Raw genomic sequence first — 16,211 nt, forward strand, 5'->3', positions numbered from 1 at the left:
TCGAACAAAGACAGAGATTTTGAAAGATGTAAAAAACAAAAACAAAACCAAGGTTATTTGATTTTAGATTAAAAAAAAAAAAAAAGCACATTAGATTTCAGTTAAAAGAGGAATCAAATTCCACTGCAGGTAACTTCCATGGCTGTCCTCTGCATTTACATATCTCTTTACTGGGGAAAATAAAGGAACTTTACTCAGCTGCACTCTCAGGTGTCTCTGCAGACACATCCAACTCTTCATCGCTGTCTATTCCTGAGCGATTTGTGATACGCTTCAAATTAAAAGGCTGGTCTCCCCGTCTGGAAAACAGACATGAATTAATTAAAAGAAGAAAAAAAAAAAAAAAAAAAAAGCATCTTGAATAAAAATGTACCTGAGCTTGCTCTTGAGAGTGCTCACTTCCCGGTTCATCATGTCTGCAGACTCTGAGGCGTCGTCCAGCTCTCTCTGCAGCTTCCGGCGATAAGCGTTGGCCCGAGTCAGTTCCTCCTCGGACTCCTCCAGCTGCCGTTTGATCTGTCGCATGCGGCTGTTTGTCTTATCCAACTGGAAAAAGAAATGACTTTAAGTAATAAGTTCTATAACAGTGTATTCTGACTTGCATTAGGAAGAGATTTTGTATTTAACCTGATCTTTGAACTGTTCGGTGTTACGTCTTTCATCATCGATCTGCAGCAGTGTTTCTTTCAGTTTCTTCTCAGTACGCCTGGCCAGTCTTGAGGCCTGCTGACGATCCCTGAAAGAAACGGCAAATTAAAAAAACATATCAATTTAATATTGTTTGCATATCCAATGAAACAGGCACTTACTTGGACTCTACATCAAGTTGCTCCTCCAGCTGAGCGATCTTTGCCTCCAGCGTTGTGATGCTTGACTTGTACTTGGACTTGATTGTTAACTCGAGCTCCTGCAACTTAAGCTTCAGCTCTTTGTTTTGACGATCGAGATGAGAGCGAGCCCCCTCAAGGCGCTGAGAATTGTTGCGCTCTGATGACAACTCTGTGGTCAACTGTTCGGTCTAATGACATAAAAAGGGGTTTGTTTTATCATTATTTATGGTACAAACAGATATCAAGTTCACGCCTAGGCAGATATAGAAGAAACTGTAGGTAGTGCTCAGTGGCTGCCTTGCACGTCATTCACCTGTAGTGTGGACCTCCTCAGGCGATCATTGACCATCTCTGTGTTGAGCTGCTCCTCCTCCAGCTCTTCTTCAACTTGAGAAATACGGCCCTCCAGGCGCCTCTTTTCATCAGTCAAAGAGGAACTAGAAAAAAATGTACAAAATAAGAAAAAGTAAATACACACAAACTTTACATGTTTCTCTTCAATTGGCTCATACTTCTTTATATTTGAGCTGTTGAGCTCCTCCTGCAGCTCATCTCGTTCAGTCTGAATCTGTTTTTTCAATCTCTCTGCTGTAGCCAGGTCCTAGAGTAAAGAAACAACAGCATTACTGCAAGGTACAGGGGTAACTACATCATCCGTTAATGGTAACAAACCTCTTGGAACTGCAAGGCGTCTGCTTCCATGGTCTTGAGTTTCTTTTCAGTCTCTTTGGCTGAAGCAACCGCTTCATCTCGGGCAAAGCGCAGCTCGTCCACTTCTCTCGCCATTTCTTTCATTTGTCCCTATAAAGTGTAGCCATAATTTGTAGTGTAGCAGTGTTTATAATGCTCAGCTTTTAATATTGGTAAGTCATTTGATAGCTCAGTGTACCTGTAGCTTTTTCAGTTGTTTCAGTGCCTCATCTCTGGCCTTGTTGGCAGCATCAATCTGGCTTTCCAGATCTAATAAATCCATCTCCAATTTCTTTTTGGACGAAAGGGCTTGGCTACGCTGGCGACGCTCCTCTTCCAGCTCCAACTCCATCTCACGTACCTAGTCAAGTTAAAAAAAAACTTTAATATAATGCAGTTCTATTCTGTGTCTTCAAGAACAGTCTTTTCATTACCTGTTTGACAAGTTGTTTCCTTTTCTCCTCTCCCTGCTCATCTCTCGTCTGTAGGTCTCTGTCGAACTGGGCCTTCATGGCCTGCATGTTCACCTCCAGACGCAGCTTGGCGTCCTCTGTTGTCTGAAGCTCATCCTCCAGCTCCTCCAGCTGCACCCGCATCTCCTCCAGCTGCTGTTCCGTGGCTCGTTTGGATCGCTCCAGCTCATGAACCTACAGGAAGGCATCAAAGTATACATTAATGTCAAAAATATATTTGAAATGTCTATGTATCAACTGTATTGCACAGTTATTCCCTTACACTCTTGCCGACATCATCCTTGGAGGAGACCAGGTCCTCCATCTCAGCTTTAAGATTCTTATTGGTCCGTTCAAGATCGTCCTTGAGGCCGCTCATGGTTTCCAGCTCCTGGGCCAAATTCAGAGCTCGGGTGTCCTTCTCCCTGGCCTCAGCCTCTGCCTTGTCCCGCTCTTCAGCATATTGAGAGGAGATGGACTTCTCCTCTGCCAGCATCTTGAAGGTTTGTTTAAAAAAAAAAAAAAAAAAGAGATTTGATTTAGAAAAACAACGATGTATACTATACCATTTACATACATTGACAAGCAAAAAGTACCTGATCAAATTTCTTCTGCTTCCTCCCTAAGTTAGACACAATCTGTCTCAGGTTGTCCTGGTCCACTAGTTGATCCTCAAGTTCTTGTTGAAGGCGGTTCTTTGTCTTTTCTAGTTTGTCATAGGCTGCAGTCTTCTCCTCCAACTGCAGCGTCATACTGTCCATCTCTCGCTGGAGTTTCTTGCGACCCTCCTCAGCTCCTTCCAGAGAAGAAGCCTCCTGCTCAAGCTTCTTTTTCATGTCTGCCAGCTGAACACATGGACATTCAGTATTTCAGTATGTATTGACTGAAGGATTTGTGCGTGATCAAATTTGAATCCAACCTGTGCCTGCAGAGTGGACATTTGCTTTTCTACATTTTTCTTGCACTCTTCCTCCTCTTCGAGCATCTCCCCCAAATTTTGTTGTTCGTCCTCCATTTGCCTGAGCTTACTTGACAGAGACAGCTTCTGACGAGTCTCTTCTTGAAGCAGCTCCTGCATTTACAAAAAGAACAATCAAAAAACATGTATTTCTAGTCATCTCGTGACATTTCACTGCACCGTTTTGTACCTGCGCGTCCGAAAGCTGAGACTCCAGTGAAGACACATCTTTGCTGTATTTTATGTTCTTTCCTTCAACTTCAGACAAGAGTTTGTTTGTGTTCTCCAGCTCAGACTAGATCAAAGAAAAATACATGTTTTCAAGAAGTTCAAGACATGTTTTTTTTTTTAAAGTATTTATACCACACCTGCATCTTGGTCATTTTGTCGGACATGTCGTTCCTCTTTCTTTCGCTCTCTCCAAATTTGACCTGAAGTTCCTGGACCTGGGCTTCAGCCTTTTTGCGGCGGTGCTCAGAGTCACTTTTACTTTCAGTCAGATTTTTCAGCTCGATCTGTAACTCGTTCCACTCACTCTCCAGCGCCTGCTTGGACTTCTCCATAGAGCCTTTATTCTACAGGAACAAACAGTACACATACTCATAATAATGCTGCATTCTTGCCCAGACATTACGTCAAAATATAGACTAAGTTGTGACTAAAACCAGATCTACACTCAATTTAGAACAAATGTGAATGCACCTGATTTTAGTCTTGATTTGGACTTGGTTTAGCCCTGATTTCTTTCCCGTTTGGTTGAGCTTTTGATGTAGTGAATGTGCAAGTGTGAACACACCCTTAGTCTTTATCATTGCAGGACTGAATTGGGGTCAAATCAGGATGTGTGACCCCAAGGGATGGGACAAAACCTTGTCCCACAAGACAATGCGATGTAAAAGATTGTGCACACATGAGGAGAATGATCTCATTGAGGTGTAACTCGCCTACATTAACCCTGTTTTTGTCAAAGTTTTAGTTTAAAAAAACAAAAAACAATGTGCTACAATGAGAATATGAAATTAAATAAAATTGTGATCTGTACTGCACCTTTTATTTATCATTATTTATATAAAAATCAAATTTTGTCTTGTTCTCATGGACCCAGTCTTGAGTCCTGATGTGACCACAGCCTTTATGTGAAAATATGGAGGTTACCCTTTTGGCCTGCTCCAACTGTTCATTCAGCTCTTCAAACGCCTGGTTGTGTTTGTGTCTCATCTCAGCCATCTGTTGTTCATAGGTTTTTGCCTCTTCCTCCAAGGTTTTTTTAAGCTGGGCAACTTCAGTCTCACGTTTCGATCTAATAACATGAAAGAGCATTACGTTTTGTGAATTATTTTGGCTCTACCACAAAAAAGGCAGAAAAGCTTTAACCTGAGTTCTTGCTGAGCTGCAGTGGAGTCCAGCGTGTCCTCCAGCTCAGTCTTTAGGGCCTCCAGCTCCTCGCCCAGGTCTCGGCGGTGTTTCTCAGCCTTAGAGCGCGCCTGTCTCTCCAGCTCCAAGTCCTCCTGCAGCTCTGAGAGCTGCGCCTCCAGCTCACGAATCTTCTTCTGTGCCGTGTTCTTGGCTGCAGCTTCTTCCTCAATCCTGAAAACAACATAGTTCCCCCTGTTTATCCCTCTATTGCTCTTTTTATCCATCTATAGATGTATAGATGATAGATATACGAGTTATGGATTGATCTAACTCCATACATCTATATAGATATATAGTAGTGCATTGCTGTTTTGCATATTGTGAGTGCAGCGATCATGATAACTGCTTGGGATTTCTTTGTTGACCAATTAGTTCAGCCAAAGGAGCAACAAAAGAATATATACTAAAATATGACTACAATTACCTGGACAGAGCAGCCAGCAGTTCCTCCTCTTTCTTGGCGAGCTGATCCCGGAGCTCGGCTATCTGAGCCTGCAGGTCTGCGATCTGGTCATGGAGCTCTGTGGAGTCTCCCTCCAACTTTCGCCGATTTTTGTCCAATTCCTGACGTTGTTTCTCTTCTTTTCGCAGACGATCTGATACAAAAATTATTATGCAATTTAGGGAAACAAATTTAAACAAAACAAAAAAGTATACATATTAAGAGCAAAGACATACCCTCCAACTCTGTGATCATAGCTTCATGTTTATTCTTGAGTTTTTGTAAACTTTTAGATTTCTCTTCCTCTTCAGTCAAGTTTGTTGTAAACTCTGAGATACGCTCCTCTAACTGTTTCTTTTCCTGATGGTTCAAAGAGGAAAGCATTACTAAACACAAGTTGTTATGTAATTCAAAAGGACTTGAATTTGTATCAGACCTTGGAGAGTTTAATGTTCTGGTCATCGAGCACCATGACGTCCTCCTCCATCTTCTTCAATTTGGCATCTGTCGTCATCTTTTCCATCTGAAGCTTCTGTCTCACAGCCTCCTCCTCATCCAGCTGCTGCTCTAGTTCCTGTAAAACAACAAAGATAAAGATTATGTTGTTGATACGGTGGTCATGGCTCTTCTTTCTCAGACTTCACGGACATTGATGTTCTGCTGCATCTTCTTCCTCTCCGTGTTCAGTTGGGTGGCCCGCTCCTCTTCCTCCTCCAGGCGAGACTCCAGGTCATGCAAGATGTCCTCCAGCTCCTGTTTACGGTTGGCCAGTCGAGCCCTCATCTCCTCAGCCTCTGCACACAGCTCTGTCTCAGCCTGAAGCTGTTCCTGAAGGGCTAACTTCTCAGCACTCAGCTGTGAGAGAAGAAGAACAATTACTCAACATCATGTGAAGTCCAAAGTCAACCCAGGAGAGAGTGAAGGCCACACCTGCTTCTGCTTAGTCTCCATCTCCTCCACCAGGTGCTCAGCCTGGACCTGCCTCTCCTTTATTTTAGACAACTCTTCTTCTTTGGCCAGCATCTCCTCTTCCTGCCGGGACACCTGAAGCAATGGCTTCACCTGTATAAAAAAATCATGGTTACAGTAGGAGAATTATGGTAACATGCACAATGCCAACAGTGCACATGTTTTACCTTTGTAAAAAGCCTCCACCATTGCCAGTTTCTGAGTTTGAGATAGGCAGCACAGTTTCTCTGAATAACTTTCATGGCAGTAAGCTGCTGTTGTCTTTTGGCAAAAGCTCTAAAATGATACATGAAATGCAGAACAATGATTAATAATGAACCAATTATAAATGTATAAAAGGTCATGTCAGTTGGCGTGGTTGGACATACTTGCGTGCCACATATCCTCTGCACCAGGCTTGAAAACTGATGATAACATCAGTGATTTTGATGTCTCTCTCCTCCTCCAGATGAGCCAGGACTCCAGCTCGGAAAAATACTTTACTTTGACCAATGCGGTACAAATTGGGGTCCAGCTCTAGGGCTTTGATCTAAGAAATTAGATGTATTACATTAGAATTGATAAGTTTGACCTAAATCCTATAATTATAGAAAAATTAAACAACCTAAACCCACGACGTGAACCTTTTAGCCAAAAAATAAGACTAAAATAACATGTTTTTATTGCACTAAATGTATAAATATATATTGTATTCCGTGAGCGGGTTTGCATCTCCACAAACCTTTTACTAGGCCTGAAGGAGGCTCATCCTGCTCATTTTTAGGGAAAAGTTGACCCTTTAGCTTTAATATTTCACATTATGGAATAAAACTCATCTCCTTATAGCGGTGTCACTTTGTCTAAAAATAAGTGGTAATGACTAATACACACACCATTAGTACACAAGCCTGTTTCCCATCCATGAAGCCCTTTGGAATAGCATTAGGAGTGAGGATTTCATATCTGAAAGACACAAAAGCAAAAGGAGTCGTCTACCCAGTACTTCGAATGATATGAGGGCAGCGGTTTATTTTTCACTTGTTACCTCTGCCTGAACTCCTGGAAGACGATGCGGTTGGGGAAGCCCTGTCTGCAGATTCGGATCCCCTCCAGGACTCCATTACAGCGCAGCTGGTCCAGGACCAGGTGAGAATCCAGTTTACCGGCCTGGTGACCCACAGACATGAGTAACCTTCCAAATTAAAAAAGTTTATGTATGCAAGTTACTTTTGAAACCATACTTTTTTCTCGTGGTTGGGGATGATGCAGCGGACAAAGTTGGGGTTTGTGTTCCTCAGCGTTGCCATCAGGTTACCCAGTTGCTCCTTGTACAACTGGCCAACAGTGCGAAACATGCCTTTGCGTGTTCTGAATGCACCATGCATAGAGTCTGACATTCCTGCAACTTTATCCAATCCAACAATACGATCCACTGGGAGGGGGGAAAAATAGGATTCATTTTTGAGGCTATATTGTGATGAATATACGTGACTTGAACTCAAACTCTTACTATCTCTCCACAGATCAGACGTGAATTTGTCAGTGGACTGGTTCAGCAAAGTGGCCACACACTCATTCAATGGATCCATGTTTTTCATCAGCCACTCATCTGCTTTGTAGTCAACCTGCACCACAAATCACTCAGTCATTTGAACTCACTTTCTCTGATGACATATTGTGAAATTTAATGTTGATAGACACATTTATAAGGAAGTTTACAAAAAGGCAATAACCTTTCCCGCATAGTGAATGATGCAGAAGTCAGAGTCATCTTTGAGTTTCTTGGGTTTCTGAAACTTGGGATGTGTCCCCTGCTCCTGCACCAACTTTTCCACAAAGGTTTTGTCTGTGGCTTTGGGGAACCAGCACTCCTCGTCGAGCAGAGCCAAGACGCCAGGGGGCCCAGCCTTCAGGTACAGACAACACGGCAGAGCAGCACAGGTCAATGTCAGACACCCACTCATTACAAGACCTACTGAAACATGCCTAAACATGCAGTGACATCTGCTTTCTCCTGTACTTTAACACAACATCAGTCTCTAGAATCAAGACCAAATAAGGATAAATCCTGACTGTTTCGTGTGTGAGCATAAACGGAAAGATAAATGATTACCGGTTTCTCGATGAGGTCGATGCAGGGCTGCAGGTCCAGGCCGAAGTCGATGAAGCTCCACTCGATGCCCTCGCGCTGGTACTCCTCCTGCTCCAGGATGAACATGGTGTGGTTGAAGAGCTGCTGCAGCTTCTCATTGGTGTAGTTGATGCACAGCTGTTCAAACGAGTTCAACTGATGGACGAGGAGAAAAGGGTCAGTTCACGTCTCAGTAATATACAGAACACTGACAATGAGCCATGTGTCTGGTTTCACTACCAGTGCTCACTGTAAGAAAAAGCACTATAAAAATAATTCTAAAAATGATATACAATTCTTCACAAAGTAATGATTAAAAAAAATATACAAGTGATATTGAACACATTTTACCTCAAAGATCTCAAATCCGGCGATGTCAAGGATTCCAATGAAGGATGCTCCCTGTCGTTTGGTCTTGTCCAGAGCTTTGTTAATCCTCATCACTAACCACCGGAACATTCTCTCGTAAGATGCTTTTGCCAGAGCCTCCACTGCAAACTCGGCTTGCTCCTGAGTTTGGGCCTTCTGCACATAGTCTCTACCAACCTGAGCAAAAACATTGTCATGGTAAAGTAACAGAATAATATTTTACAAATGATCATAAAACCGGCTTGTTACAGGTCAGACCTTGATTCGTGGAGATAGAATCGCTCGAGTGAAGTCAGTCACATTAATGCTAAGAAGATGACACACTTTCTGAGCAGCTGGTGAAGAGGAAGACAGGAGTGAATGCAAATACACTTTTGAGCCATAGATTGTTGTGTGTTGTGGTTGTGACGTATATACCGGTGTCATCGGGCATGGAGGCCTGGTCTGAGTGACGCTCTTTCTTAAAGGTCATGTTGCCTAACTGCAGAACTGCAGATATTACCCTCAACAGACCTGAACAGAAATGTAAACACGCATCTATTTAAGGTGAAAAACACAACATTAAATGTTGTTTATGATGCTGAAATTGGTACCTGTAGACTCTTCTTCTGGGATACCCATGATCTGAAACGCCTCCATGGTTTCAGTGAACAGGTCTTTGTCCTGTTGGCCAGGAATGGTCATGTTGCCATTGGACAAGAAGCGGTATTTGTCATAACTCTCAAGGCACAGTTCAGCTGAAAAACAGAAAAGCCCGTCAACTTCTAGCTCTTGTACATCAAGTTTATTTTTGATCTATTAAAAGATATATTTTATGTGAAAAGACGGAGATAGTCTCCAGTGGACTCACCGCGCAGCTTTTCCCCTGCTCCGGTCAGCATGTAATAGAAAATGTGGAAGCTTCGTTCTTCTTTAGCTTGTCTAATGGCCCGAGACTTTTCCAACAAATCTGACATCTTAGTCAAGGATTGACATCAACACAATTTAAAATATAATATATTCAAGCTAGACTTACAAAACAAATATAACATCATTTAATAAGGATACAAGTCTCAATGTTGGCTCCAACAATGTATCCGGTGACGTCAAAGTTGATCCGAATGAATTTCCCCTTAAAGTGAATAAATACGGTACGTTTGGCTCTGCAGCTCAACAATTGTATACACTTGTTGTATACAATTAGATATATACAGTATAGTAACAGAAATCTTACAAATCGTGAAGAGTTGTCATTCTTGACGGTCTTTGCATTACCAAAGGCCTCCAGGATCGGGTTCGCTTGTAGGAGCTGTTTCTCCAGTTCTCCCTGACACAAAACAACATATGTAAACTAACCAGGCTTCAGCTCTAATGCTGCTAAACCAGTTAGAGGAAACGTGTTCACAAGTCGTGAATAACAAAGCACAAATAAGATAAGAGTATTCAAAAGTCTGGCCTCAGGTTATGCCATTGCCCAATCACACATACTGTATCCTCCACATTCCAACACACATTCCCTCTGCAAGCCTATTCAAGTAGAAGCCCTGTAAAGTCATCTGTGCAGGCGAAACAAGACAACCACACACAGGTAGGTTAGTGAAAAGGAAAAGCAGGACAATTCAGTGGCTCCCAAAATTACACCCATGATCACCAGATAAAAGAGATCACAATCCTTTCTGCACTAAAATGTTGAAATGTGGATTGGGCAGTGGAACAAATTTGAGCAAAATCCAATTACATCTAATATTTACTAGATTTGCCATCTATTTTTAATCAAGATTCATTCAACAGTGCCAATTTCAAACACGCTCAGGAGCCTTAACTTAAAAGATAGTAAAGAAAATAACTGCAAAACAAATAAAGAAATCCCTTGCATTTCAGAGCATGTTTGTGGAGGCTTAAATTAAAGGGTTAGCCAGTTGTATACAGTAAAAAGACCCAATAGAGGCAAGGCATTTAGTTCCCAGCAGTTCTAGTTGTTCACCCAAATCTGATAGATTTACTGGTCTAAAAGTGAGTATTTTACCACAATACTCTTTGGGGGATATTTCCAAATGTCATAAGAGAGTACATTGTCGTGAAAGGTTAAGATGGAAGAAGTCAATGCATGTGTACAATACCCACACAGCCCCTTGCTTTTGCTAGTCCATGCTTATGCGGTCAAATAAATGAAGAACTCACATGAGTCAAAACTGCAAGGCTCTGGAAAAGGGCACACAAATCGGGTACATTTAAATGTTGTAACTTCGGAGATAATCTTTAGTCAGCTGTTATTGAATCGTGAACAAAAATGTCACCTTAAAACAACAAAGAGCACAGCGCCTGTGCCCACACATCTGTAAAGATCTATCTGCTTCTGCAGAGACACAGGTTGAGACATGAACCAAGAATGTGGCTCTTTCTAACGGGCTCATTGCATAAAACAAGGAAATCTATACACCTTTTTAGATAACATATGCCAAATAAAACTATTCCAACGTTTAAAACCATAATATTTCAAAGACAGAACCAACCTGGTCTTTCTTTGATTTGGAAGAAGATGCAACATGGGCCAGGTATTGAATTACTTTCTTGGTGTTTTCAGTTTTTCCTGCTCCAGATTCCCCCCTAAAAAAACAATGAAAAAAATACAGAAAATGCACAATAAAATGAAAAAGAATAACAAATTATAATAGGTCAGTTGAAAATAAAGTTGATTAGAAGGAAAAACATACGTGCAAAGAATAGATTGGTCCTCACGGTCTAAAAGAAAAGAAAAAAACAGAAAAAGAAAATTCCATGAATACGACAGTAAATAAAATGTTACGTGTATAGCATGGACTCATTATGAAGTGTGGTACCCTGCATCATGCTGCGGTAGGCGTTGTCTGTGATGGCATAAATGTGAGGGGGCATCTCATGCCTCTTCTTGCCCTTGTACATGTTCACGATCTCCTCGGTGTAGATGGGCAGGTACTTGTACGGGTTGACCACAACACAGAAGAGACCAGAGTACGTCTGTTTGGAAAGAGCATATGAATAAGTGCACATATTGACACACTTTAGAGTCAGAACCATGTTGCTTATGCACTCAAGGTACAGTGGCATATTTTTATAAACTCACATAGATGAGGCCAGAGTAGTATCGCTCTTTGATGTTGTGCAGCACTGACGCCTCGTTCAGACAGGTCAGCTCGGCCATGTCCTCCACTTTATTGAATTTGGGGGGATTCATTTTCTGGATGTCATCTTTATTTACTTTGATCTAAAGTTTACAGAAAAAGAAGAACACGTATGAGAAGCATCTCCAAAACAATAGAGAGAAAAACTCCACTTCTTCACTTCCTTTTTACCTTTTTTCCAGAGTCCACAAGCTCCACGAGACACTCCTCTCCCGTCTCCTCTTTCAGAGAACCGGCCTCAAAGCCCAGCTTCTCAGATGGGATCCACACCAGTTTTTTGGTGGCCCAGTCGGCCTGGGCCAGGGGGTTGTTGACCCCATCACGCTCCCCATACAGGAACTTGTCTGCGTCTGACATTTTGGCTTTGAAGAAAAAGAAAATAAAGTTAATCACATTAAAGCCTTAAAATAAAGCCTTAAAGTTAAGATAATAGTTCAGTCAAACATGAAGTGGGCTGGGTTGTTTGCTGCGAGATGTCACTCATCAAACCATCTGTAAAGTTTGTACAACATAAGTGCCCTGTCACCATTTGAGTCCCTAAATACTATTGGATGTAATAAAAGGCAATACAAAAGGTTGAGCTGGCTCTGCATGTAGGTGTCCCGGGACAGGGGGGGATACTATGCCCCAGATCTTGCAACAAGAATGTCAGGAGCAAGTCTGGGCAAAAACAGAAATGTCATCATTGGCCCACCACACCCAGCAGCTCTTGAAATCTAAACCTCAAAATGCCCTGGATCCTCCTTTGGGAGGTATAATAAGTTAAATAAATAAATATTAAATTGAATTGATATTGAATATTTTGAGTAGCAGTACTTAAGTGGTGTAAATGAGTCTGGCTCATATTTACAGATTGAGTGTGTTTATATAGCGAGGGATAAAGGGATCAGTGTCATCTGCTGCCCTAAGTTCATTAAGCGCTCACGGTCTGTGTCAGCGCTGGGGGAGGAACACCACTTTCACCTCTTCATTCAGCCGTGCATGATAATCATGTTTACAGTGCAGGTTTTCAGTTTAATCTGTAGTAATCAACTAAAGACATGAGCACAAAACTGGTGATGTTCACGAGTTCGTGTGGCTTCACTGGAGGTGGCTCATGGCCCAACTTCCTCAGGAAATTACATTGTGCTCTTTTACTTCAACATGTTTCAACATCGATTCAGTCAATTTGAAATGTAAAACTCTGTGGCTATAAGCTACAATTTAAAGACTTCAACAAAGAGATTTGAGGGTTGCTGCATATTATTATTGAAGCAGAAAGTAAAAGTACCAAATTAAAGTGATGATTATTCACTTTTCGATTTGCCACAGAAAACCATTGATTGGCACGACTCATTTGGAATATTAATTGATATTTCATTCATCCAGGTTTGGGGTCACTTGTGGATTCTTAAACATAATCGACGTCTTATGAAATGTATTGTTATTCACACATCTCCAGGTGCTCGCTCCTGATTTTGGCCCCTTGTCAATCCCAGCTTTGTCTCGACCTCTGACACGACCGTGCCACCTGTGACTGGCATCGGTGACGGGCAGATACAGATCACCGGGTTTCTATAGGGAATATCCAACAGATTTAAGGGCACAGATTGAGAGAAGGAGATTGATGATGCTCAATAAGTGTTAGCACGTCAGGGGCGGTGTTTGCAAGCACGAAAAGGACTGTGCCGTGTGCATTTTTGTGAAAAATGTGGTCCGTTTTGATCATAATAATATTCAACACAGATTCATGTAAGCAGTTAGCTCCGAAACATGTCCCGTTGTTGAAGTTATATTACTGTATCCTCGGGGTAGACACACCTCAATGCAGAAGAGGATGGGTGTGTGCCTCTTTATGAAATGTTAATCTCACACAAGAGGCAGGAATTATAGGCAACAACAATCACCCAATCTTTTGCTGGGGCTGTGCAGTTCATCACATTTTAACCGAGATTGAGCATCAGTCAAAGAGATGATGAATTTATGGTGTTCAGAAGGATGAGAAACATGTATATTTGATGGGGAAAAGTCCTCAAAATGTTGCTTAAAACAAGAGAGAAACAATGAATATGAAAGATGAATTTTCATGTAGTCCAGCTCAACATTTATCTTGAGGAAAGAGAAGCAGACTGCAGGCTTCATTTGGTACTGTCATAATAAACTGCACAGGCCATTTTAAACTGCACAGGCTTTTCACAAAGGTTCTGGGACAAGAGAGAGTCGCGCATGCGCACATTTAAAGGGGCTTCTCTCCACAAGTTTGCACCTGGTCCCAGTCTAAACCCAACCTTTTTGTGTCTTCTCTGGTTCAAAGTGAGGACAATACATCTAAACGAAACCCGCGCACGTTCTAGTCCCTTTAATGCACTTTAGAAGATAGAAGATGATCACACATTTCCCCCCTGAGAAGTTTGGAACTCACCTGTTGTTCGGAGACAGGCACGTCACTTTAGCCACGTCCTCCTCCTCGACACGCACTATTTGTTTGACTCGCGAAAACACGAACCCGCGTGCGCTCCGTGTGTTCGTCCTCCGCAGCGGCTCCTCCCGTGGGTGTCCTGCTCTGTCGCCCGGGTGAAAGCAGCTCCTCAGCGGGACTCGATCAACACAGACTCCGCCGCTTTGATCCGCCCAGTTTTACTTCGCGCAGGTGAGTCCTCCCTCTTCATCCTCCCCCTCCTCTTCCTCCTCCCCCTCCTCTTCTTCCTCCCCCCCCCTCCTCTTCTTTTTCCTCCCCCTCCTCCTCTTCTTCCTCCCTCCTCTGCCTCCCCCTCTTCTTCCTCCCTCCTCTTCTTCTTCTTTTTCCTCCCCCTCCTCCTCCCCCTCCTCCTCTTCTTCCTCCCTCCTCTGCCTCCCCCTCTTCTTCCTCCCTCCTCTTCTTCTTCTTCCTCCCTCCTCTGCCTCCTCCTCTTCCTCCTCCCCCTCCTCTTCCTCCTCCCCCCTCCTCCTCTTCTTTTTCCTCCCCCTCCTCCTCCCCCTCCTCTTCTTCCTCCCTCCTCCCCCTCCTCCTCTTCTTCCTCCCTCTTCTTCTTCTTCCTCCTCCTCCCTCCTCTTCTTCTTCTTCCTCCCTCCTCTTCCTCCCCCCTCCTCCTCTTCTTCTTCTCCCCAGCGACGTGTTCAACTATTGTCATTAATCGTTATAGGACCGCTATCAATTTTGCACATTTAAATTTTCAAGTCAAGTTTCAATTTATTCTAGGCCTAATCCATTATTATTATTATTATTATTATTATTATTATTATTATTTCTTTAAATGTTTTAACTCAACCAGCCAAATTTGAGGAAAAATATGTGTTTAGTATTTATTGGTATTCTTGTTTTATTTTTGTTTTTTTAAAGGGTGTGTCCCAGCTTATGTGAAAATTGAACAGCGCCAGAGCCGTCTCTAACCACTTTGGGGGGCCCTAAGCAAGAGGTGGTCTGGGGCCCCTCATATACAGAATTTGAACAGTTAAGTGCAATAAAAACGCCCGGTAAAAACGGATCATTCTTCTTTACCCTTTACACAGAAACATTCATATAACCTGTTATATTATCAAGCGTGTTTCTGGGATGAATCATATTTTATGGGGCCCTTTTAGCCTGGGGTCGGTTGCCTGGTTTGCCTGCCCCATTGTGCAGGTTTTTGATGGACTGCCTCTATTTGAAAAGAGCATTTTTTTCTGCATCAGTTAACTTAAAAGTCAATCTGTGACGCGGCTTTTTTATCATTTCTCACCTTATATGGTCAGAGAGAAAGAGAGCGAGGGGAGCCAAATAAAAAAAAAAAAAAGAGAAAGGTGAGAAAGACAGGAGCACAGAGCAGGAGGTGTGGTCTACTGTCGAGTCCTGCTCCAGTGTTGAGTTTCTTTGCAAACCTGGTCATTACTTTAAATCCTTATCATCCTGTCGGGCCAATTCTGTCCCACATCAAAGTTAGTAAAGCAGGTGTTGTAAACAGAGTTCCTTCAAGTTCAAATGCACTTACGTGGTAGAAAGAAACAAAAAACACACATTGTTTACCGTTTAATGCAAATGAGAACTTGTTAGACACAAGCTCAAGTTTCCAGCCCTATAAATCCATTTCCACCGAGACGTCATCAAAATCCTCCGCAACATTTCAGTTCTTCTCTTCTCTTCTGTCTGCCTGTATTTGGGTCAGATTTGCAGCCGCAGGCCGTGTATGTAGTTACGCAGCTTCAGTCACACCCCGCGGCTCACGTCAGGATACATATAATCTACAGTATCTGCAGTTAGAGTGTCACCTAAGTATCTATTAATGAACATGAAACTGTGTGCTGATTGGAGCTCGTGGAGAACACATTTAGTGTTGTGCAAGACGCAAATAACAGAGAGGTTGCAGTCATGTCAGGTCATGCCATTTCCCTTACGAGGCGGGAAAAGACACAGCAGGAAGTGACTAAAAAGGGACATACTATTTCCAGGTACTAACATAAATCCTAATTTTACACGCCGTTCATTGTAAACCTCAATACAGACCCAAAAACGGCAATAAAAGCAGATCCATTGACTTCCCGTTTGAAAATGTAGAACTGATAAGCCCCGCCTCCTCACGGTGACGTTTCCCTGCATTGTTGTGCTTTTACATGCTTATATTTTATGTAGCTATGAGACATTTCAGAACCTGCATGTGTCACTTAAGAGTCTGCATTTGTCTATTAATCGCAACAAAGAGTACTGGGATGTGGGCGGGGATAGGGGGTAGGGGAAATCGGGGATTCTCTGGGCATTCTTGAGCCTCAGTTTCAAGACAAGACAGGATTATTCAACAGTGCAGGAATGTATCACAATACATTGAGTAAGTAAATGAGGAGGAAACGCCGAATGACTTCAAGTAACCACAAGCATGCGCGCC

General features: G+C 42.5%; 1 protein-coding gene across 4 annotated transcripts; it reads right to left on the reverse strand.

Moving 5' to 3' along the window:
* Positions 1 to 70: 70 nt before the first annotated feature.
* LOC140377744 (myosin-9-like) lies at positions 71 to 11,764 on the reverse strand. Of its 4 annotated transcripts, XM_072463292.1 has the most exons (42): positions 11,548 to 11,764; positions 11,319 to 11,459; positions 11,056 to 11,212; positions 10,930 to 10,957; positions 10,729 to 10,822; positions 10,397 to 10,417; positions 9,450 to 9,542; positions 9,284 to 9,347; positions 9,087 to 9,185; positions 8,830 to 8,973; positions 8,654 to 8,749; positions 8,495 to 8,571; positions 8,219 to 8,413; positions 7,850 to 8,023; positions 7,470 to 7,643; positions 7,247 to 7,361; positions 6,978 to 7,168; positions 6,782 to 6,903; positions 6,630 to 6,699; positions 6,126 to 6,286; positions 5,925 to 6,033; positions 5,719 to 5,850; positions 5,437 to 5,643; positions 5,225 to 5,362; positions 5,025 to 5,148; positions 4,771 to 4,942; positions 4,305 to 4,517; positions 4,086 to 4,230; positions 3,299 to 3,505; positions 3,121 to 3,225; positions 2,892 to 3,044; positions 2,569 to 2,817; positions 2,256 to 2,468; positions 1,955 to 2,167; positions 1,720 to 1,881; positions 1,503 to 1,631; positions 1,343 to 1,431; positions 1,144 to 1,267; positions 810 to 1,018; positions 628 to 736; positions 374 to 546; positions 71 to 299 (listed from the first exon to the last, which is right to left on the reverse strand). In XM_072463292.1, exons 1-42 carry the CDS (start codon positions 11,731 to 11,733, stop codon positions 191 to 193), a joined length of 5,886 nt encoding a protein of 1,961 aa, XP_072319393.1. In that variant the 5' UTR covers positions 11,734 to 11,764; the 3' UTR covers positions 71 to 190. The 4 variants fall into 4 exon arrangements, with proteins under 4 accessions (XP_072319393.1, XP_072319394.1, XP_072319391.1 ...); XM_072463293.1 differs by lacking the exon at positions 10,397 to 10,417; XM_072463290.1 differs by having other exon boundaries at positions 6,978 to 7,361.
* Positions 11,765 to 16,211: the final 4,447 nt, after the last annotated feature.

The sequence above is a fragment of the Eucyclogobius newberryi genome, unplaced genomic scaffold (assembly GCF_026437365.1).
Source record: "Eucyclogobius newberryi isolate DKJ021-1_F unplaced genomic scaffold, fEucNew1.0.hap1 SCAF_4, whole genome shotgun sequence".
NCBI lineage: Eukaryota > Metazoa > Chordata > Actinopteri > Gobiiformes > Gobiidae > Eucyclogobius > Eucyclogobius newberryi.

What these genes read in the sequence shown, in the direction of transcription:
- LOC140377744 (XM_072463290.1), bottom strand. Translation starts at nt 11,733, where the DNA reads ATGTCAGACGCAGACAAGTTCCTGTATGGGGAGCGTGATGGGGTCAAC. An exon ending in CTGCTGGCTGCTCTGTCCAG is followed by an intron (nt 4,518 to 4,770) that starts GTAATTGTAGTC and finishes TGTTGTTTTCAG; the next exon opens with GATTGAGGAAGAAGCTGCAG. An exon ending in AGTTGGAGCAGGCCAAAAGG is followed by an intron (nt 3,506 to 4,085) that starts GTAACCTCCATA and finishes TTGTTCCTGTAG; the next exon opens with AATAAAGGCTCTATGGAGAA.